The following is a 20,912-nucleotide window of genomic DNA, read 5'->3' on the forward strand; positions in this document are numbered from 1 at the left end:
AATACTATCATTATTCAATAGGTATTAAATGCCTCAGCTTATCCCATGGACTTACACGTAACAGAACTCAAACGTTTACATGTTTTGTTACAAAAGATATGGCACGTGCTAACATCATAGACTGACAGTATATCAGTATTACCTGCCAAATCTACTAAGATGGTAATGCAGCTTCACTTCTAGCATGATGGATTTTCATTGCTTGCATTTGCACAGCAGTATATTTTTGCAATGCTCTCCTTGTAACCTTCTCAGAGCGCAGATGCATACACAACCGTATTAGTGTCTACTCATCTCAGCTGGCATGCGTCTGTAGGCAAAAGCTAAGAGTGCATTATGTGAGCTAGTCTGAAGCACACTCTCACATACTGAAAAACAAGCTTTATAAGACATTTCAATAGGGGGTTATGAGCAACATTTTCAAACTAAAAATACGAGCTTGTTTATTAGCTATCAAAAGATTGTGTTTGTCTGTTTAGACATATTGTAAGGCACACAATATTGTGCCGATGGAGTATCAACATCCGTAATGTAGTAAAGTACAGTGATCCAGTGTATTTATATTCAGTATAAGTTCTGACCAGAAAGTATCCCTCTAGCTATTCAGTTACCACAACCTGTTGAGCAGGGAAGTAAGGAATTTACTAGGATGAAGACAGAAGAGTCCTTCTTTGATCTTCTCTCATAAAGTATATGGCTAAAGTTGGATTTCACCTGGAATTCCATAAACACCATAATATTGCACTGTGCCTTTAATGCCAGTCACATGTCAAAAAATGTTGGTAGTATAAGATTACTTCCTCTCCCGATTCTTAGAGGAAGATTAACAAACAACATTGACCCGGTTCTGATTTCAGTTTGCGAGAACCAGATGCAATAACCCTTGGCAGTGGTAACAGCTTCCAAAAGAAGGCTATTTACAACTGGATAAATCCATGAGACATGGAGGATGTAATGTCATCCTCCCACAAAAAGATCACTTATACAGCTGCTCCAGTCCTAATGATGATCACAGAATGGGAGGCAAAATAGTTGAAATCATGTGTTTTATGTTACATGGGGCAGTATCCAACTGTATCGTTCCACTAGCGCAAATGACATTGTGCTAGCGGAAACTAGGTTCTGAACTATGCGCAAGAGGAGAATTTAACTAAAGTTACATTTGTGCCACCACAGTTGGGCAAGCAGTTGCACACTACACTTGCACAATTCATTGGGCAACCGGTTGCGCAAGCGGAACATGCAAATGGTTGCGCAGCAGAAACATTTGGCAGAGCACTGCTAGAGCTATTTGAGTCTGCAGAACGATACTGTTGCATACTGTCCCATGTTACTCTTCCCCAGTCACCCTCTCCCAGCCTAACTTCCCTCACATGCTTATTGTGAGGATGAAATGGGAGCTTTAAGTAATGAGGGGTGGATTATTTCTCCTAGGACAGGAAACAGGAAAGGCCAAGAATATTAAGCAGCAAGCCCAAACCTGTCTTAGTGCCAGATTAAAACACTGCCTTGGTGGTTGCAGAAAGACAGTATAGAAATGCCACAAACACACACACACACACACACACAACATGGAACCATTCATGTATGTATTTATGTTTGTTTGTATATAAGTAAGGGCTGCACTGTTTAATGACTGACTGCATTAACTGATCAAAGATCCTTTAATCAATTAAAAAAGGGCTCCCAATTAATTGGAGACTTTAAAAAACCTGTTGTTTTTAATGTAAACAATTACCAAATCCATGGCTGACAGGTGACAAAACATTCCTCCTGCCATCTCACTGAAGAGGGAATGCCTCCTCTGAGATGGTGGCTACTTGACACATGTACCCATCATCTGTAAATACTTTTTCTTCAGAATGTTTGTTTTATTTATTCCTATGCAAATTTGCCCAGATTTCATCAGTTGAAACGCATAGTATTGACAAGGATTTTTCTAACGGAATGACAGCCCTGATCTCTTGCCTTCCAAAGCTCATTACATTTGTTAGTCTTTAAAATGTTCTAACAGAGCAATCTTATGGCCCCCAGATGTGTTCCAGGGGTCTAGAAAAAGCCTTCTGAGGTCTTAGCAGAGCTCCATCTGCAGATGGGTTTTCCCAAGGTCACAGCACTACTCCTAACTCCTCCCAGGAAGAACAACCTCATCAAGGGGCAAAAACGGGAGTGTTGGGGGTGTGATGGAGGATGGGGGGGAGTAGCTGAGGACCCACACCCCCAAAAGAGAGGGAAAGTCTTTTGGGGGAGGGTGGAGAGGCTGTTCTTCCAGCAAGAGCCTGGCAGGGCTTTGTACAGGATGAAGCCTCCGAGATCAGAGTTCTCAGTTGACTGGGTTTAACCCTTAGGATTGCTCTGTACAACTCTACTGGGTGTGCTGCAGGAGACTCTGCTCTTTTTACTACATTCTTTCCTGTTAATGTAGTGTCATAAACATATCAACCATGGGAAATATTAAAGACTGGAGGCATAGGCCCGCCTATTATGTGCCTGCTCTGCATCTTTTATGCTAAGATCCTTCTTAAGTTGATTTCAGAGACACTTCTTAGGTGGCCAGATTTGAGAAAAGTAGGGAAGTAGAAATGTTTATCCTGACAAAGAGGTTCTCAGAATTGTCTTCAGATACCTCCAAGGTAGCTTGAAAAGCCAAATGGCAACACTGTAGGAAGCTGCCAAATTAATTTGTACTGCATTTTCATTTATATTTGAGAGTGAAATCTAGAAAAGAATATGGAATTGGATTGCTCTCTCACTGTTCTGTGCAAAGTGGATTTGAAATTACAGCCTAAGGCAGCACAGACCATGCCAAAACTATGGAGGAGTCTTGGGAGGAGATGGCAATGTGGACCAAGCAACTGAGAGCTGAAAGAAAATGTTCTTTCTTGATCTATAGCAAATATTTTTAAAGGGACATTGGAAATTCTCCTCACCAGCTTTCCAAGCCTCTTTATTCTCTCTCCAGTCATTCCATAGATGAACCTTACCAGAATTCTAAAACAATGAAAAAAGAAAAAGACAGCATACTTCAAGTGGCAGTAGCCATAGATACCGACCAGAAGTTGATAAAAGAGAGCCAGGCAAAATGAAGGCACACAGGCCTGGCTATGGCACAAGGTGAACAAAACAGAAACAATGGAGAAATCAGGGGATATCCATCTGATGTGGTCATGGGCTGGAGGGAAGAGGGAAGGAGTTTTCTTCACAGGAAGTATGATGTGTGCTAAAGCATGCAGGCACAATGCAAAGTGCAGAAGTAACCCCATGGCCCAGCTGCTGTTAGCTCAGCTTCAGTCTACCCTATGACTCATCTGACAGGAAGCCCCTTTCTGAACTAGAGACAGTGGTGGCTGGTGACTCCAGTTCCGGACGGACTGTGATTCTATTCAGGGTTTTAGTTTCCACTAGCCAAAACTCTAATGGTGCTATCCAAGGTGCTGAATCCCATTCCCAAAATGGGTTCAGCATCTTGGATATTTCCCTTAGAGTTTTGGCTGGTGGTAACTAAAACCCTGAATGGAATCACAGCCTCCATGGAAAAGGAGTCACCAGCTGCCACTGACTGGAGATGTCTTGCTTCTGCACCTATAATGGGACTTCTGATCTTACAGAATGTCAGGCTTCTTATATGCCCTGATTTGGTGGGGTTGCAAGGCATTTTTATAATGAAAGATTTCCCTTAGTCGACTTCCATGAGTGCTTCTAAGAATGCCTCTTTTTGCCTCTCTTCTTTTTGAACTCTCAAATGTAGCTAGTGAGAGAAACAGCCATTCTAAACTTGAGCAGTAGACCCCAGAAATATGGCTATGCAATGTAAATGATCTAGTGTATAACCCTGTTCTTTGGAATTGACCCGGTCTTAAAGATAAGCATTCTTGGCTCCCAATCTTTCCCACTTTCTTACCACAGAAAATGGAGTTTCCTCCCAAGGGTGTGTGTTTTCTCCTGTATTACGTAACAATATTCCAAAGAGTGCAAAAACATTTAAACATCTGAGCATGCAGATCAAGAGCTGGTTTGATGCCATCCTGCAGATGTGAGTAATAATTTTAAAAGATCGAAGCCTCATGAGATAGAAGCCTTGCTTCCCACAGAATTTGTTATTCTTTGAGTTCAAGCACTCCTGTTGAAACTGTGGTCCTATTGCCAACCCAATGTTACAAGATAATTTTCTTTGTTGTTACTGAAAATTCATGTATGTGCCATGTGGACACCAACCATTCATTGTACAACCCTTGCTGAGTCCTACTTCTAATTTCTCTGTCAATGTAATTAAACCACCATTTGTCAAATCACAGGATAGATCTGTTTCCCCCTCCCCCAAGGCATAATTAGTGACAGGTTCCTCTTGTTACACCAGCATATTCGTGTGTGTGACGTGATAGCTCAGTGTCGTTACCTCTTATTAGTAAAAATTGTTTCTCACCGCTCTCTTAAGAGATGCCTGCGCCCTCTTAGCTTAAAAGATTACCAAGAGTTGTGGCTACCTACCCTGGAGTATGATCATAGTTTCACCTATCAATTTTAGAAAGACAGTAAGAAAGAAAACCAGACATTTCAGTGCTTCAAATCTTACAGTGCCCTCTTTTTGTAGAGAACAGGTGCAGCATCTGCTCCCCCACTCCCAGAGTGAGCTCTGATAAAACAGCCACAACTTCTGGGTCACAGAACATTAGCTCTCAGACTCCTGAAGATGTTCACTATGTGGATAGTATGGCTGACCCATGCTCTTGACGTTGTATTCAGGTGGCTTCCCATTGCTTCACTGTCTAGGAGTTGACCAGCCCATGTCACTGAAAGGTCCCTCACCCGTTGCTGACCTTGGAGGAGGGCCACAGGGCGTGCAGAGGTCAGAATCTGTATCTGACTCCCCTTCCGCAATGTAGGGTCTGATTTTGGCTACAGCAGTGTAGCAACCATTGTTAAGGATGTCCAAATTTTCTTTGGACTGTGAAATGCTAAATCCACTGAAGGAACGCTCCAGTTCCTCATGGTCAACTGATGGGATAGAAATGGAGGTGTCACTGTCTCTCAGGGCACTCTCAGGATGTTTAGCAGTAACATCTTCAGTCTTTGCGTACTCAGCACTGGCCCTGTTCCCACCACTGAAGGCCGATAAGGAGCGCTCATGTGAAGGCGGCGGTGGGATTCTAACCAAAGAACCAGGATCGCCAACCGGGGAAGTCCCATGGCTTTGCCGCTGATAAGATTGCCAAGACGTAGAAGGGGGACATGAGTTGTTTGGCATCATTGTGGCAGGTGGTGCAGAGAAATTCTTCTGTCCCATTGAACTAGTGGAGCGAATGATCTTGATAATGCAGCCATTTTTGTCAATATGCTCCCGGCTGTCTTCCGGGCTATGATAGGGTGGTGCTGGATCAGGTTCTTTGGACCCAAAATAGGCTTCTGTTTCTGTTGGTGGGATCCCCATACGTTGCATGTAGATGTTGACCAGGAAGTCCAACTTCTTCTCCATGGACTGTACCTGGAAAATGCCAAAAAGATCCCAATGCATGATTACGACAAAATCTTAGACCCAAACAACCTTGGTCTCACCCACCCACACGCACACACTTCATCTTTAAAAATTACTTTGCACACAAGTTATGCTCTAAGCCATGTTTAAACAAAAAAAGAAAAGAATCCACATTCTGTTGCACGCGTAAAGCCAAATTAGGTCCCAAGGAGACTTGAAATTCTGCAGTCAAAATTATGGCAAGGTCACAAACATGCCTATGCAAATATGCATGTGCTTTGTTATCCCTCCATGATTGGCTGAATCCCTCCATTCTCATCTCTACTGAAACAAGGCCTAAGCACCTGTGAACAGCATTCACTTCCGTATTTCGTTTGTTACCCTGGCCTCTGTCATTCCATTACCACCCCCTGTTGTTTCCACCACAACCCCCAACAGACACACATACCTTTCTGACCAAAACAGGGACCAAAGGAGAGGTATCCGCATGCTTGTGTGGCTCTCAAGGTTTACCCGCATACACACACAAACACAAAAGCAAACAGCGGGTGAGCGGTGCTGAGGTAGCCATGGAATGTTGGGGGTCAGTTGCTAAAGAAAACGGGGGGTGGGGAGTTAAATGGCTACCTGGCATCACTAATGCTTTCCCCCTCCCTCACTTTTTTCCCCTTTCTTCCTGCTGTGAATCTTTCTTGCTCTCCTCACTGCTCACGGCCATGAACTGCTACATCCAGACATCCCTGGATTAGTTGGTGGGTGGGGGAAACAGTGAAAAAGAGGGAGGGAAGGAAAGTACTGCTGATCATCTTGGCAGGGAGGCAGGACAGGCTGGCTGAAAGTGAGGGTGAGGAGCTCAGCGGCGGTAACGAGGAGAGCAGAAGATGAACAGTTACATCTATGTGTCGCTTCTACCCTTCTATCTAAAATTATTTCTGGGCTGCCTTTAAGAGTGGAACCCTCTCTTCCTCTGTTTGCTCAATTTCTCTCTCTCCCTTTCCTTCTCCATTCAGTGTATGAAATGGGGCAAAAGGGGATACAAGAAGAGATTTTAAAAAAGGTAAAGGTGTCCCCAGCCAGTCATGTCCGACACTAGGGTGTGGTGCTCATCTCCGTTTCTAAGCCAAAGAGCCAGCGCTGTACGAAGACGCTTCCGTGGTCATGTGGCCGGCATGACCGAACACCGAGGTGCACGGAACGCTGTTACCTTTCCCGCCGAAGCGGTACCTATTTATCCACTTGCAATTTCTTGCTTTCGAACTGCTAGGTTGGCAGGAGCTGGGACTGAAGACGGGAGCTCATTCCGTCACATGGCACTCGGGTCTCGAACTGCTATCCTGCCGACCTTCCGGTCTGCAGTTCAGCGTCTTAACCACTAAGCCAGAAAGTCATACAATTATCTGGATAGTTAATTTCATGGTTCACACTGAGAAGCTATTTTTACATTCTAAATTCCAGTGCAAATATAGTTCATTGGGCCTACATTGCAGTTATCTTTTGGGGTTTGTTTTGTTTTTTGGACAGACACACCCTCAGCTACAGGCTCAGGTAACACACAAATGAGATACACTGCAACATTTTGTTGCTGACTCAACATGTTACTGTTCCTGCTGTTGTTGCTGGCAACAAATTGTGCTTCCAGGATTCTGGCTTAATTCTTTCTTTCCTTTCCTTCTTTGAGAATTAATATTAATAGTGGATATGCTAAGTCAGGGGTAGGCAATGTGGTGCCCATGTGCACCAATGTGCCCTTGGACACCTTTGTTGTGTAAGGATTTTTTGTCCCTTGGGTTTTGTTTTGTTTTTTTTTCATTTGGTATAGAGATATTGTGTGGGGTATGGGACAGGGAAGCTTTGGGGCACAGGAGAGTTTAAGGGGTAAGAGATGGTGCTTATACGGGGGGTAATGCTAATGTGTAACAGAGCAAGTAGGGGAGCAAGATCCATTGTATTAGAAGCTTGCTAGATGCCATATATAAACTGATAAGCGATGTCTTGATAACCTTCCAACTGTTTGTATCCTTATAAGGGAACTAGGTACTGGGTAAGGGGTCACAGAAAAGAACACATTGTGGTTTGGGATTCCCCTGTCTGGAAAAAGAGAGAAGTAAAAAGGAGATGAAAGCGGAACTAAGTCATGAACAACATGAGTCAGGGATAGGAAGAAACTTTTGGAGAAAAGGTTGGACTTTCTGGGAATAGGATGACCTAAGAGATGATGTGAACCAATAGATGTATAGATTTTAAAATATGTATTAAAAAGGAGGTTACCAATTTGGGAGGGTATTTAAGTTAGTACATGGAAGAGATCTGGGTCCTTCTTCTTTCACCGTGAACCAGAGACATTACTCTGAATCTATCATTTAGGCCTCAGTGACTCCCCAGTCATGCTTGGAGAAGGACAGAGTCCCTTTACCCCTTGCTGGTAAAGCACAGGTGTGAGTGGTAGGCACACAGCTGCAGGATCTGTGAGTATGTCTTACATTCGCTGGGCTGAAGGTTTGTGTGTTTGTTAAACTTTATTTATCTTTCTTTAATAAATGCATTTAGTTGATGTCATTGTTTTAGTCCTTATTTGTAGAATTTAAGTAAATCTGAGTGAATGTGAACACTCTGTCTCAAATTCTTGAAGGAACCTCACCTACAATATCAGGGCCAAGCTGAGGGTGTTTAAAGTAAGTGTGCCTAGGTATCCAATACCAGGGACCCTGAAATGTTAGCCTCCAGTTTTTCCTTTACACTTGGCACCCACTGAGGTGGCAGGAGGAGTGAAGAGGGAAGAAGCACCGTGGACAAATGACAAAAAAGGGGGAGGCAGGCTCTGAGGTGCCCTATCTCTTTTTCTTTTTTTTTTAAAATTTCCTACTCGCAGTTGGTATCACTTTCTACTCGCAGTTGGTATCACTAGCTGCTCCCATCCTCTTTTCCTGTGAATGCCTCTGTGCCACAAGTAGGACTCAAAGACATTCTAAGGAAATGAAGATGGCAGGTGGCTGAAGGCCAATGCTTTTATCTTCAGTGTGCCCATTTTGTGGTGGTCCCCAGACAGTTTCTCGAATTGCCAAATACGGTCACAGACCCCCAAAGGCTGCCTATCGCTGTGCTAAATGTACGAAATGTACAGACATCCCGGTTAATTTCATGGATTGGAAATATAAAAATATAGTAGTAGAGACATTTCAGGTCCAGGCCAAACAGATGGTGGATGGAACAAAAGTGATTCAGCATTGGCCCTGTTTCCATCACGGAAGGATTTGAAATTTTTGACCAAGCAATTTAATAAGGAAGATGTAATGTATAGCTGGGGTTTTCTTTTTCCATTAATTATAAGCTATAAGCCCTGGAAGGTACAGAGAATGGCCATGGGACAACAATCATGTGAGAACAGGAGAAAGACCTATGCGAGACATTGAGAGCCTTAGGCCCCAGGTAATCCTGCGCCTCCTCCTTTTTGCTTCTGAAATGTGACTCCACCTCCACATAATAAACACATTTGCATTTGTTGTTGTATTATAAACACTTGATATTGTAAGAAATCCAAAATTATTTGCCAGATAACACCTTTGGGGATTGCACAATGGTCTTACAGACATGCCAAATACACACCACCCTGACTATAATGCACTATACTTAGTCCACGCACAGTCCACTTGGAAACTCTCCTTACTGAAATGAATGGGAGCTGTGGGCAAGAACACTCTGGTGGATTATGCCCATTGTCCTAACAGTTAACACAAAGTCGCCTAGTGACTTCAATGAATTGCCAAATTTCTTCCTTATGAAGACAAATTTGGAAATACCCAAATCATAAGAGAGAAATAAATTTCTTTTCACTAATCCTTATATTTATCAATATTCACCACTTTCAGTCACTTACTCTAACGCACATAGCAAACACTGTTTTTTAAAGCTTGTGCAGATGTAAGAAATTTTACCTCCACATCGGGTGAAAAGAAATCTGTTAAGCCACTCACAGGAAATGGTGAGCAGTGAAATAAACTGTCATGCTACAGAGTTATAGCTGGAGACTAAAGAAATATGCAACCCTGGTCTAAAACCGTGAGAAGTGGGAGAGCAGTTTACAAAACTGAAAAAGCTGCTGCTGAAGACCACATCAAAACACATCCAGTTTTTTTATCTATAATATCTCACCAAACCATATATGATAGAAGCTTTTTAAAGGATGGGAGCCAAAGCAAGGGCACAGTTGCCCAATGTGTCAGAAAAATTGCCCTTAAAACTGCTGATGGTGTGTTGAATGAGGTAGGACAGTGCTGACTACCTACAGCTCTTCATTCTAAGAACTCCTTGCCAATTAAGGTCCTGTCCTGGAATGTAGAGGGATGGCTTCCTAAGTTAACTGATGAGAATTTTAAAGATTTTTGTGCCAAATTCCAAATTATTTTTATTCAAGAAACCTGGATCACTTTAAGACCCTTTCCCTCTCTCCCTGGGTACATACCACATCCATTACCAGCAATTAAATTAGGTAACGGGGCGGCCAAGAGGTGATCTGGCAACCATGATCTCAGTCGATTATAACCCAACTATTTCCCAGATTGATGGGAAATAGTAATAATATTTTAACCCTCCAGATTGTTTGGCCTTCAGGTTTAAAAATGTTTCTGATTAAAGTATACTGCCCCCAATACAATTCAATGTCTGAGGGTATTTCAGTCTGGTCAGAGTTAGATCAGGTTCTCACCTTTATACTTGAGACCAATGTTGACCCTTCAATTTTAATAGCAGGAGACTTGAATGCCAGAAAAGGGCAAAACAACTGTAAAATAGGAGAGAAGCTGGGTTTAACCCTTGAAGAACTAACCCTTTTCCTTATTAGGAATTCCAAAGACCCGGGGATTAATAAAGCTGGCCAATCTCTTTTTGCCCTTGTTTTTAAGCTCCATCTATATATGTGTAATGGGATGGACAGAAGCCCTGAATCAGACCTTTACACATATATTGGACCAAAGGGTAAGAGTGTAATAGACTTTACGATCCTCTCTCAACCAGCTGTTCCTCATTTTGAGAACTTTAAAGTTCTCACTAGGCCAGACAGTGATCATATGCCAATTCAGTTGCTTTTCTCCTCACCTACAGGATCAATCCCTTCTCTATCAGTTCCATCAGAAAATGTGACAGCCCAAGGCGATAAAAGATAAAAGATATGTCCCCTAGGAAGTTATCCATCCTTCCAGTAGTTAGAAGAGGTATAGAAAGGGAAAGAAAAATACTCCAGGTATTCACACAGTGAATGACTGGCTACGAAGGTGGTGCCAGTGCAAGAGATTTGGATTCTGGGACCACGGGCTATACTTCCTGGAAGATGGGCTGTTGGCAAGGGATGGGTTGCACCTCACAAAGGCTGGGAAGAATGTGTTTGGCCACAGCATGAAGAACTTCATCAGGAGGGCTTTAAACTGAATCCTACGGGGAAGGGAGACGTAAAGTTGGGGGTAACAATGGATGAAGGCTCATGCACCACAACAGAGAGAACAGCTCTAATAGTGCCCAATAATAGTCTTCAGAAACATGTAGGAAGAAAGCCAGACTATGAAACACATGGTATTCGATGTCTATAAACTAATGCCCAGAGTATGGGAAAGAAACAGAACGAACTTGAACTCTTAACGCAAGAGGGAAATTATGACTTGATAGGTGTAACTGAGACTTGGTGGGATGACTCTCATGACTGGAATACAGCAACTGAAGGATATAACTTGTTCAAAAAGAACAGGAGGAACAGAAAGGGAGGTGGAGTTGTACTATATGGGAAAAATACATATCTCTGCAGATATACAGAGCATGAGCTCAGTAGCCCCATCGAGAGCATCTGGATCAAAATAAATGGAGCAAAGAATAAAAGGAGCCTGGTGGTCGGAGTCTACTACCAGCCACCCAATCAAGGAGAAGACAAGGATGAAACTTTTGAAAAGCAAATTGTCAAGGTTTCAAGGAAGCATGATGTAGCAGTAATGGGGGACTACAATTTCCCCGATATTTGTTGGGAGACAAATTCTGCAAAACATGGCCCCTCCAGGAAATTCCTGACTTGTGTGGCAAATAACTTCCTCCTACAGAAAGTAGAGGAAGGAAATAGAGGATTGGCTATCCTTGACTTGATCCTAACCAACAGAGATGACTTAGTGGATAAAGTAGCAGTTACAGGAACTCTGGGGGAAAGTGACCATGTTACACTTAAGTTCTTGGTTCTAAGGGAAGCAAAAGCCGAGTATAGTCAAACGCGTACCCTGGATTTTAGGAAAGCAGATTTTAATAAACTCAGAACAGTGATCAGTAAGTTCCCATGGCAAGCGACTCTGACGAGAAAAGGAGTCCAAGATGGGTGGGAACTTTTTAAAAAGGAAATTCTCAAGGCACAATTACAAACAATTCCAACAAGAAGAAAAGGTGGAAGACTACAGAAGAAGCCAATGTGGCTTCACAAAAAGCTTAGAGATGACCTGAAAAAAAAGGCACATATAGGAAGTGGAAAGAAGGCCAAGCAACAAAGGAAGAGTACAGGCAGGTAGCACAGAATTGCAGGGATGGCGTCAGGAAGGCTAAAGCTGAGAACGAGCTAAGGTTAGCAAGGGATGCTGAAAGCAACAAAAAGGCTTTCTTCAGCTACGTGCATAGTAAAAGGCAGAGGAAAGAAATAGTGGTTCAGCTATTAAATAAGGATGGCAAAATGATAACATATGACAAAGAAAAGGCAGAAGTGCTCAATTCCTACTTTGGCTGAGTCTTTACCCAAAAGAGAGTCTATGACGCCCCTCGCAAAGGCGAAGTACAGGCTGAAGGGGCAGGATTGCAGCTTGAGATTGATAGGCATATGCTCAAGGAACACCTAAGTACTTTGAATGAGTTCAAATCTCCAGGGCCAGATGAACTGCACCGTAGAGTAATAAAGGAACTGGCAGAAGAACTCTTAGAACCACTGTCTATTCTCTTTGAGAAATAATGGAGGACGGGTGAAATGCCAGATGACTAGAAGAGGGCTAATGTTGTCCCTATCTTCAAAAAGGGTAAAAAGGAGGAATCTGGGAACTACAGACCAGTCAGTCTGACATCAGTCCCTGGGAAAATTCTGGAGCAGACGATAAAGCAATCCATCTGTAAGCACCTTGAAAACAATGCAGTGATTACTCGAAGCCAACATGGATTTGTCAAGGACAAATCCTGCCAGATGAATCTGATCTCATTTTTTGATCTAGTAACCTCCCTTGTGGACCGTGGGAATGCTGTAGACATAATACACCTCGACTTCAGCAAAGCTTTCGACAAAGTACCCCATGATATCCTGATGAGCAGACTAGCTCAAAGTGGGCTAGATGAAGCAACGATCTGGTGGATCCACAGTTGGCTACAGAATTGGACTCAAAGAGCGCTTATCAATGGGATCTTCTCAAACTGGGGAGAGGTAACGAGAGGGGTACTGCAGGGCTCAGTCCTGGGCCCAGTGCTCTTCCACATTTTTATTAATGACTTGGAGGAGGAGGTGCTGGGAATGCTGATCAGATTTGCAGATGACACAAAATTGGACGGGATAGCTAATACTTTGGAAGACAGAAACAAAATTCAAAGTGATCTTGATAGACTGGAGCACTGGGCAGAAAACAACAGAATGACATTTAATACGGACAAATGCCAAGTTCTGCACCTAGGAAAAAGAAACCAAAGGCACAGTTACAAGATGGGGGATACGTGGCTCAACAACACTACAAGCAAGAAGGATCTTGGAATTGTTGTCGATCACAAGCTGAATATGAGCCAACAATGTGATGTGGCTGCAAAAAAGGCAAATGCTATTTTGGGCTGCATTAATAGAAGCATAGCTTCCAAATCCTGGGAAGTACTAGTTCTCCTCTACTCACCACTGGTTAGGCCTCATCGGGAGTACTGTATCCAGTTCTGGGCACAACATTTTAAGAAGGATGCAGACAAACTGGAGAGGGTTCAGAGGAGGGCAACAAAGATGATCAGGGGACTGGAAACAAAGCCCTATGAAGAGAGACTGAAAGAACTGGGCATGTTTAGTCTTGAGAAGAGAAGACTGAGCAGAGATAGGACAGCACTAGGATAGTTAATTTTTGTGAACTGCCCAGAGAGCTTCGGCTATTGGACGGTATAGAAATGAAATAAATAAATAAATAAAGCAAGCAAGCAAGCAAGCACTCTTCAAGGTCTTGAAAAGTTGTCACAGATAGGAAGGCCAGGATCTCTTCTCGATCATCTCAGAGTGCAGGACACAGAATCATGGGCTCAAGTGACAGGAAGCCAGATTCCGGCTGAACATCAGGAAAAACGTCCTGACTGTTACAGCAATACGACAATGGAACCAATTACCCAGGGAGGTGGTGGGCTCTCCCACACTGGAGGCATTCAAGGCGAGGCTGGACAGCCATCTGTCAGGGATGCTCTGCCTTGGATTCCTGCATTGAGCAGGGGGTTGGACTTGATGGCCTTGTAGACCCCTTCCAACCCTACTATTCTATGATTCTATGATCCTTAAGGGATCAACTTTTGGCCTCCCTGGACCCTTTAGAAATTTTTGATAAAATAGCTCAAGAGATCAGACCCTTTGTTGTCATCTCTAAAACCATCCACCCAGCTAAATACCCTAATCAGGGTTGGTTTGATGTGCAGTGCACTGCTCAGAAGCACACCCTAGCAAAGCCATAAGGATGCTGAGACGAGGCCACTTCGGAAAATTTCAATTCAGATATATAGATATAGATATAGATATATCTCCAAAAAGAGTATAAAACTTTATTACAATCCAAAAAGGATGAGTACACATGACGGTCATGGATACAGTTAGGTCTGGCAACTTTCGAAAGGGACTCATCCATATTCTGGGCCCTGGTAGTAAAAGGGATGTGGTTATAATGGCCCTATTGATAACCAAATTATAGCACTGAAGTAGCATCTTCACTTTTCTTCACTTTTTGGCCACTTTCCCCCCAGGATCAATGCAGACTCTACTTATAATACGAATTTTTTGGTCCTTGCCTCTTGTTGTGAATGGGAGTCTATCACCCCAGATGAAATAAATGTTTTAATTAAATATTTACCTGCAAAAAAAGCCCTAGGAGAATTGTTTAGAGCAAATCCTGACTGGTGGTGTCCAGTTCTTGCTACAACATTTACTTATATAAACCATTGTGAGAGAATTCCTCAAAGCTGGGGAGTAAGTGTAGTGATGCCAATCCATAAGAAAGGCTCTAAGGCTGATCCAAAGAATTTTAGACCAATTTGCTTGCTCAGTGTTATCTCTAAGCTGTATTCCAAATATTTATTATGTAGACTAGAGTTCTACACTGCTGAAAATTCAATTATTGCTGAAGAACAGGCTGGGTTTATAAAGGGAGTCCACAATAGATGAATGTTTTGTACTCTATCACTTGGTTCAAAAATATTCTCAAGATGGTAGAAGAGAGCTGTTTGCTTCCTTTGTGGATTTTAGTTCCACTTTTAATCTTATAGACAGACACCATCTATGGAAAAAATTATCTGCCACAAATATTTGCAGACAGCTCCTGTATTTAATACAAATGCTCCACTCTAATACCTCTCTTATGGTCAGATTAGGGGCAAATGGATTGCTCTCAGAAAACAGACCAACTGACTGAGGTGTGGTCAGGAATGTCTTCAGGCCCCCTACATTGTACAGAAACTGAGTGGTTTGGAATACTTTCCAGTTTCTATTTTGGATGTCAAGCTTTCAGTTCTTTTGTACACCAATGATATTGTTATGATTTCCACTGCATTAATTGAGATGCAGAGCTTATTGACCAAATTGAGTAAGTCCTGCACAAAAGAGCACCTATTAATAAATTATACAAAAATAAAAATGGTGGTGTTTGGGAAGAAAATATAAACCCACATGTAGAAACTGGATAATAAGGAAATTGAATAAAATAAGGAAATTGAATAAAATTTGAAATATTTGGGTCTAGGGTTTAAAGCTCATCTTTCACGGAAACCTCATTTGAAGGCAGTTAAATTGAAATCTTCCCACACGATACAGTCCCTGATGCATTTTCTTATGTTTCAAGGAGGGAGTTTGGTCACGCCAGCAGTTGAGGTATTTCTGAAAAAGGTACTTCCACAACTGTTATATGGTGCAGAGATATTGGGGTATACCAATGTTTCCATCTGCAGAATTCCTTTATGAGATTCCTGCTAGCTGTCCTTCAAGGCATACCCATTCCCTTTCTAAGGGCAGAAACAGGAATCCTCTCCATAGAAACATGCACTCATCTTGTGCTTGCCCTACACTGGCTGAAGCTGTCTTGTATGAATGATTCCCACCTGCCAAAAAAATGTTCCTTGGAACAACTGCAAATTCCAACACAAAGTTGTTGGGTAAATTCTGCAAAACATATCCTACATATTTATGGGATTAGCACAGAAGTCTTACTCACCTACTCTTCCTACAGAGTTGGGTTTTTTGATTATTAATCTTCTATAGTGAATTTTTTACAAAACAAAACAAACTGAAAACATTACAAAACCTAAAAAGAAAAAGAAAAAAGTGAAATAAAAATACCAACAACATATGCAAAATCCTCAGTTTCTAACAATACAATATTCGGGGGGAGGGGGGAGAAGGGGAAAAAAAGGTTACACAAACTTCAGTAAAAGCAGACCAAATACCCACATATAAGTCCATTTGCAAGTTATGCCTATATACCACTCTTTCAAATGTTGCTAGTGTTGTTAAATCTTCAGTCCATTGCGTTACAGGCGGTGAGCTTTTATCTTTCCAATTTCGTAGTATCAGTCTTTTAGCAACCAAAAGGGCATGAAAACTCCATTTACGCACACCATGTGTAATTCCAAGAAACAGGCAAGTAATTTAAGAGAACATTTACATCAGTAAATATTAAAGAGCTTTCCAATACAAAATTTATCTATACAATGACTTCATCCCAAAAGGAGGTGGCCATTGGCCATTTCTAAATCATATGGATAAAAGAAGCATTGGCTGCGTTACACCTCCAACAATTAGCCGAATTTGACAAACCTTTACTGAAAAGACATTGTGGCATCAAATAGACCTGAAACAAAAGCTTTTGCTGAATAAGGCGTAACCGAAGATCCATTGAAACATCTGACACAGACCCTAAAATGGCAGTCCATTGATTCAGCAAAATAGGACATTCCAATTCCCTGTTCCATTCCTCCTGTAAACCACTTGAGTCATATTTATTCATTGATAATAAATGTTTATAAACATGAATTGTAGGTTGATACATCTGATCAGCTCCAATAAGTATTTCCAATAGCAAAGGAGACTCCAAGGCAGTAAAAGCAGCAGGACCAAATCTTGTTGTTATTGTTGTTGTTCAGTCATGTCCGACTCTTCATGACCCCATGGACCATAGCACGCCAGGCCTTCCTGTCCTGCACTCTCTTCTCCCAGAGCGTGCTCAAGTTCATATTCATTGCATCGGTGATGATATCTAGCCATCTCATCCTCTGCCGTCCCCTTCTCCTTTTGCCTTCAGTCTTTCCCAGCATCAGGGTCTTTTCCAGAGAGTTTTCTCTTCGCATTAGGTGGCCAAAATATTTGAGCTTCAGCTTCAGTATCTGTCCTTCCAATGAGCACTCAGGGTTGATTTCCTTTAGGATTGACTGATTTGACCTCCGTGCAGTCCAGGGGACTTGTAAGAGTCTTCTCCAGCACCACAGTTCAAAGGCATCAATTGTTTGGTGCTCAGCCTTCCTTATAGTCCAGCTCTCACAGCCATACATTACTACTGGGAAAACCATAGCATTGATTGTTGTTGTTCAGGGCTTGCGTAACTCAGTGATGCCATAAGCTATGCCGTGCAGGGCCACCCAAGACGGACAGGTCATGGCAGAGAGTTCTGACAAAATGTGGTCCACTGGAGAAGGAAATGGCAACCCACTCCAGTATTCTTGCCAAGAAAACCCCATGGAACATATCACAAGGCTAAAAGAGATGACGCCAGAAGATGAGCCCCTCAGGTCGGAAGGTGTCCAATATACTACTGGGGAAGAGCAGAGGGTATTTCCAAGTAGTGCCAGAAAGAGTGAAGCGGCTGGGCCAAAGCCGAAAGGACACTCAGCTGCGGATGTGTCTGGTGGTGAAAAGAAAATCCGATGCTGTAAAGAACAATATTGTTTAGGAACCTGGAATGTCAGATCAATGAATCAAGGTAAGCTGGAGGTGGTCAAACAGGAGATGGCAAGATTGAACATCGACATCTTGGGAATCAGCGAACTAAAATGGACAGGCATGGGCGAATTTAATTCAGGTGACCATCATATCTACTATTGTGGGCAAGAATCCGTTAGAAGAGATGGAGTAGCACTCATAGTCAACAAAAGGGTGGGAAAAGCAGTACTAGGGTACAATCTTAAAAACGATACAATGATCTCAGTACGAATCCAAGGCAAACCATTCAACATCACAGTAATTCAAGTCTATGCCCCAACCACTGATGCCGAAGAAGCTGAGGTTGATCGGTTCTATGAAGACCTCCAACACCTTCTAGAACTAACACCAAAAAAAGATGTCCTCTTCATCATAGGGGATTGGAATGCTAAAGTAGGAAGTCAAGAAATCACCGGGATAACAGGCAGGCATGGCCTTGGTGTACAAAATGAAGCAGGACAAAGGCTAATAGAGTTTTGCCAAGAGAACACGCTGATCATAGCAAACACTCTTTTCCAACAGCACAAGAGATGACTCTACACATGGACATCACCAGATGGTCAATATCGAAATCAGATTGATTATGTCCTTCGCAGCCAAAGATGGAGAAGCTCCATACAGTCAGTAAAAACAAGACCTGGAGCTGACTGTGGCTCAGATCATGAGCTGCTTCTTGCAAAATTTCGGCTTAAATTGAAGAACGTAAGGAAAACCACTAAACCATTCAGGTATGACCTAAATCATATCCCTGATGAATATACAGTGGAGGTGAGGAATAGATTTAAGGGATTAGACCTGACAGACAGAGTGCCTGAGGAACTATGGACGGAGGTCCGTAACATTGTTCAGGAGGCAGCAACGAAATCCATCCCAAAGAAAAAGAAATGCAAGAAAGCAAAGTGGCTGTCTGATGAGGCTTTACAAGTAGCTGAGGAAAGAAGGGAAGCGAAAAGCAAGGGGGAAAGGGGAACATATATCCAACTGAATGCAGAGTTCCAGAGAATAGCAAGGAGAGACAAGAAGGCCTTCTTCAATGAACAATGCAAAGAAATCGAGGAAAACAACAGAATGGGAAAGACTAGAGATCTCTTCAAGAAAATTGGAGATCTCAAGGGAACGTTTTGTGCAACGACGGGCATGATAAAGGACAAAGAAGGCAGGGACCTAACAGAAGCAGATGAGATTAAGAAGAGGTGGAAAGAATACACAGAAGAACTATACAGGAAAGATCTGAATGTCCCTGATAGCCATGATAGTGCGGTCACTGAACTCGAGCCAGACATCCTAGAGAGTGAAGTCAAGTCGGCCTTAGGAAGCATTAGTAACAACAAAGCTAGCAGAGATGACAGTATTCCAGCTGAGCTATTTAAAATCCTAAAAGATGATGCTGTTAAAGTGCTGCATTCAATATGCCAACAAATTTGGAACACTCAATAATGGCCGCAAGACTGGAAAAGGTCAGTTTACATTCCAATTCCAAAGAAGGGCAACGCCAAAGAGTGTTCAAATTACCGCACAATTGCGCTCATCTCACATGCCAGCAAGGTGATGCTCAAAATCCTACAAGCTAGGCTTCAGCAGTATGTGAACCGAGAACTACCGGAAGTACAAGCTGGGTTTCGAAGAGGCAGAGGAACGAGAGATCAAATCGCCAACATTCGCTGCATCATGGAGAAAGCAAGAGAATTCCAGAAAAACGTCTATTTCTGCTTCATTGACTACGCTAAAGCCTTTGATTGTGTGGATCACAACAAACTGTGGCAAATTCTTAAAGTGATGGGAGTACCAGACCACCTTACCTGTTTCCTGAGAAACCTGTACAAGGGTCAAGAAGCAACAGTAAGAACGAGACATGGAACAACCGAGTGGTTCAAAATTGGGAAAGGAGTATGACAAGGCTGCATATTGTCACCCTGCTTATTTAACTTATATGCAGAGTACATCATGAGAAATGCTGGGTTGGATGAATCAGAGGTCGGAATTAAGATTGCTGGGAGAATTATCAACAACCTCCAATATGCAGACGATACCACCCTAATGGCAGAAAGCGAAGAGGATCTCAAGAGCCTCTTGTTGAGGGTGAAAGAGGAGAGTGCAAAAGCTGGTTTGAAACTCAACATTAAAAAAACGAAGATCATGGCATCCGGCCCCATTACTTCCTGGCATATAGAAGGAGAAGAAATGGAAGCAGTAACAGATTTTACTTTCTTGGGCTCCAAGATCACTGCAGACGGTGACTGTAGCCATGAAATTAAAAGACGCTTGCTCCTTGGGAGGAAAGCTATAGCAAACCTAGACAGCATAGTAAGAAGCAGAGACATCACCTTGCCGACAAAGGTCTGTCTAATCAAAGCTATGGTTTTCCCAGTAGTAATGTATGGCTGGGAGAGCTGGACTATAAGGAAGGCTGAGCGCCGAAGAATTGATGCTTTCGAACTGTGGTGCTGGAGAAGACTCTTACGAGTCCCCTGGACTGCAAGGAGGTCAAATCAGTCCATCCTAAAGGAAATCAACCCTGAGTGCTCGTTGGAAGGACAGATAATGAAGCTGAAACTCCAATATTTTGGCCACCTAATGCGAAGAGAAAACTCTCTGGAAAAGACCCTGATGCTGGGAAAGACTGAAGGCAAAAGGAGAAGGGGACAGCAGAGGATGAGATGGCTAGATAGCATCACCGATGCAATGAATATGAACTTGAGCACACTCCGCGAGAGAGCACAGGACAGGAAGGCCTGGCGTGCTGTGGTCCATAGGGTCACGAAGAGTCGGACACGACTGAACGACTGAACAAAATATAAAGTGACATTTGGTCTGGAGCAGTACTTTACAACTCTTACTGTGTCTCCTTTAAGAAAATCATTTACAGCTTTATGATTCCAGTACATGCCCTCTCCTTATCTGGAGGGGAGATCTGACAATACCCCACCTCATTTCCAACTCTGTGTCTGTGAGTCTGGCAAAGTTGAGTATATAGAACACTATTTACTTCACTGCTATTTGTATGACTCCCCAAGGCATAAATTTCTCCACCTTATCCTTTGTTGTTGTTTTTTGTCAAATAGACCTTCCTTGGAATAGACCTTCAGATTTCTACATTACTTGCAGATAATGATGTATATGTTACGACCCAGGTTGCAAAATCTGCCCTGGCTGCCAAAAAATTAAGAGCTAGGCATCATACCATACCCTCATATAAATCTAGGGGAAGGACTTTGGGGCTGGAGGGGAAGTGAGATGCAAATGTGTCACTTT

At 42.6% G+C, this 20,912-nt stretch overlaps 1 protein-coding gene across 1 annotated transcript in view; it reads right to left on the bottom strand.

The window, feature by feature from the left end:
- Window positions 1-4,569: 4,569 nt before the first annotated feature.
- KCNQ2 (potassium voltage-gated channel subfamily Q member 2) overlaps window positions 4,570-20,912 on the bottom strand; it is a 164,726-nt gene continuing 148,383 nt past the window's right edge. Inside the window, exon 18 of the mRNA XM_084848417.1 lies at window positions 4,570-5,482. Within this exon, the coding sequence (XP_084704543.1) occupies window positions 4,760-5,482 (723 nt within the window). The 3' untranslated portion in view covers window positions 4,570-4,759. The remainder of the gene's footprint in view (window positions 5,483-20,912) is intronic.

The sequence above is a fragment of the Heloderma suspectum genome, chromosome 4 (genome assembly GCF_057233095.1).
Source record: "Heloderma suspectum isolate Gila_16-S chromosome 4, 16-S_ref, whole genome shotgun sequence".
Taxonomy (NCBI): Eukaryota; Metazoa; Chordata; class Lepidosauria; order Squamata; family Helodermatidae; genus Heloderma; species Heloderma suspectum.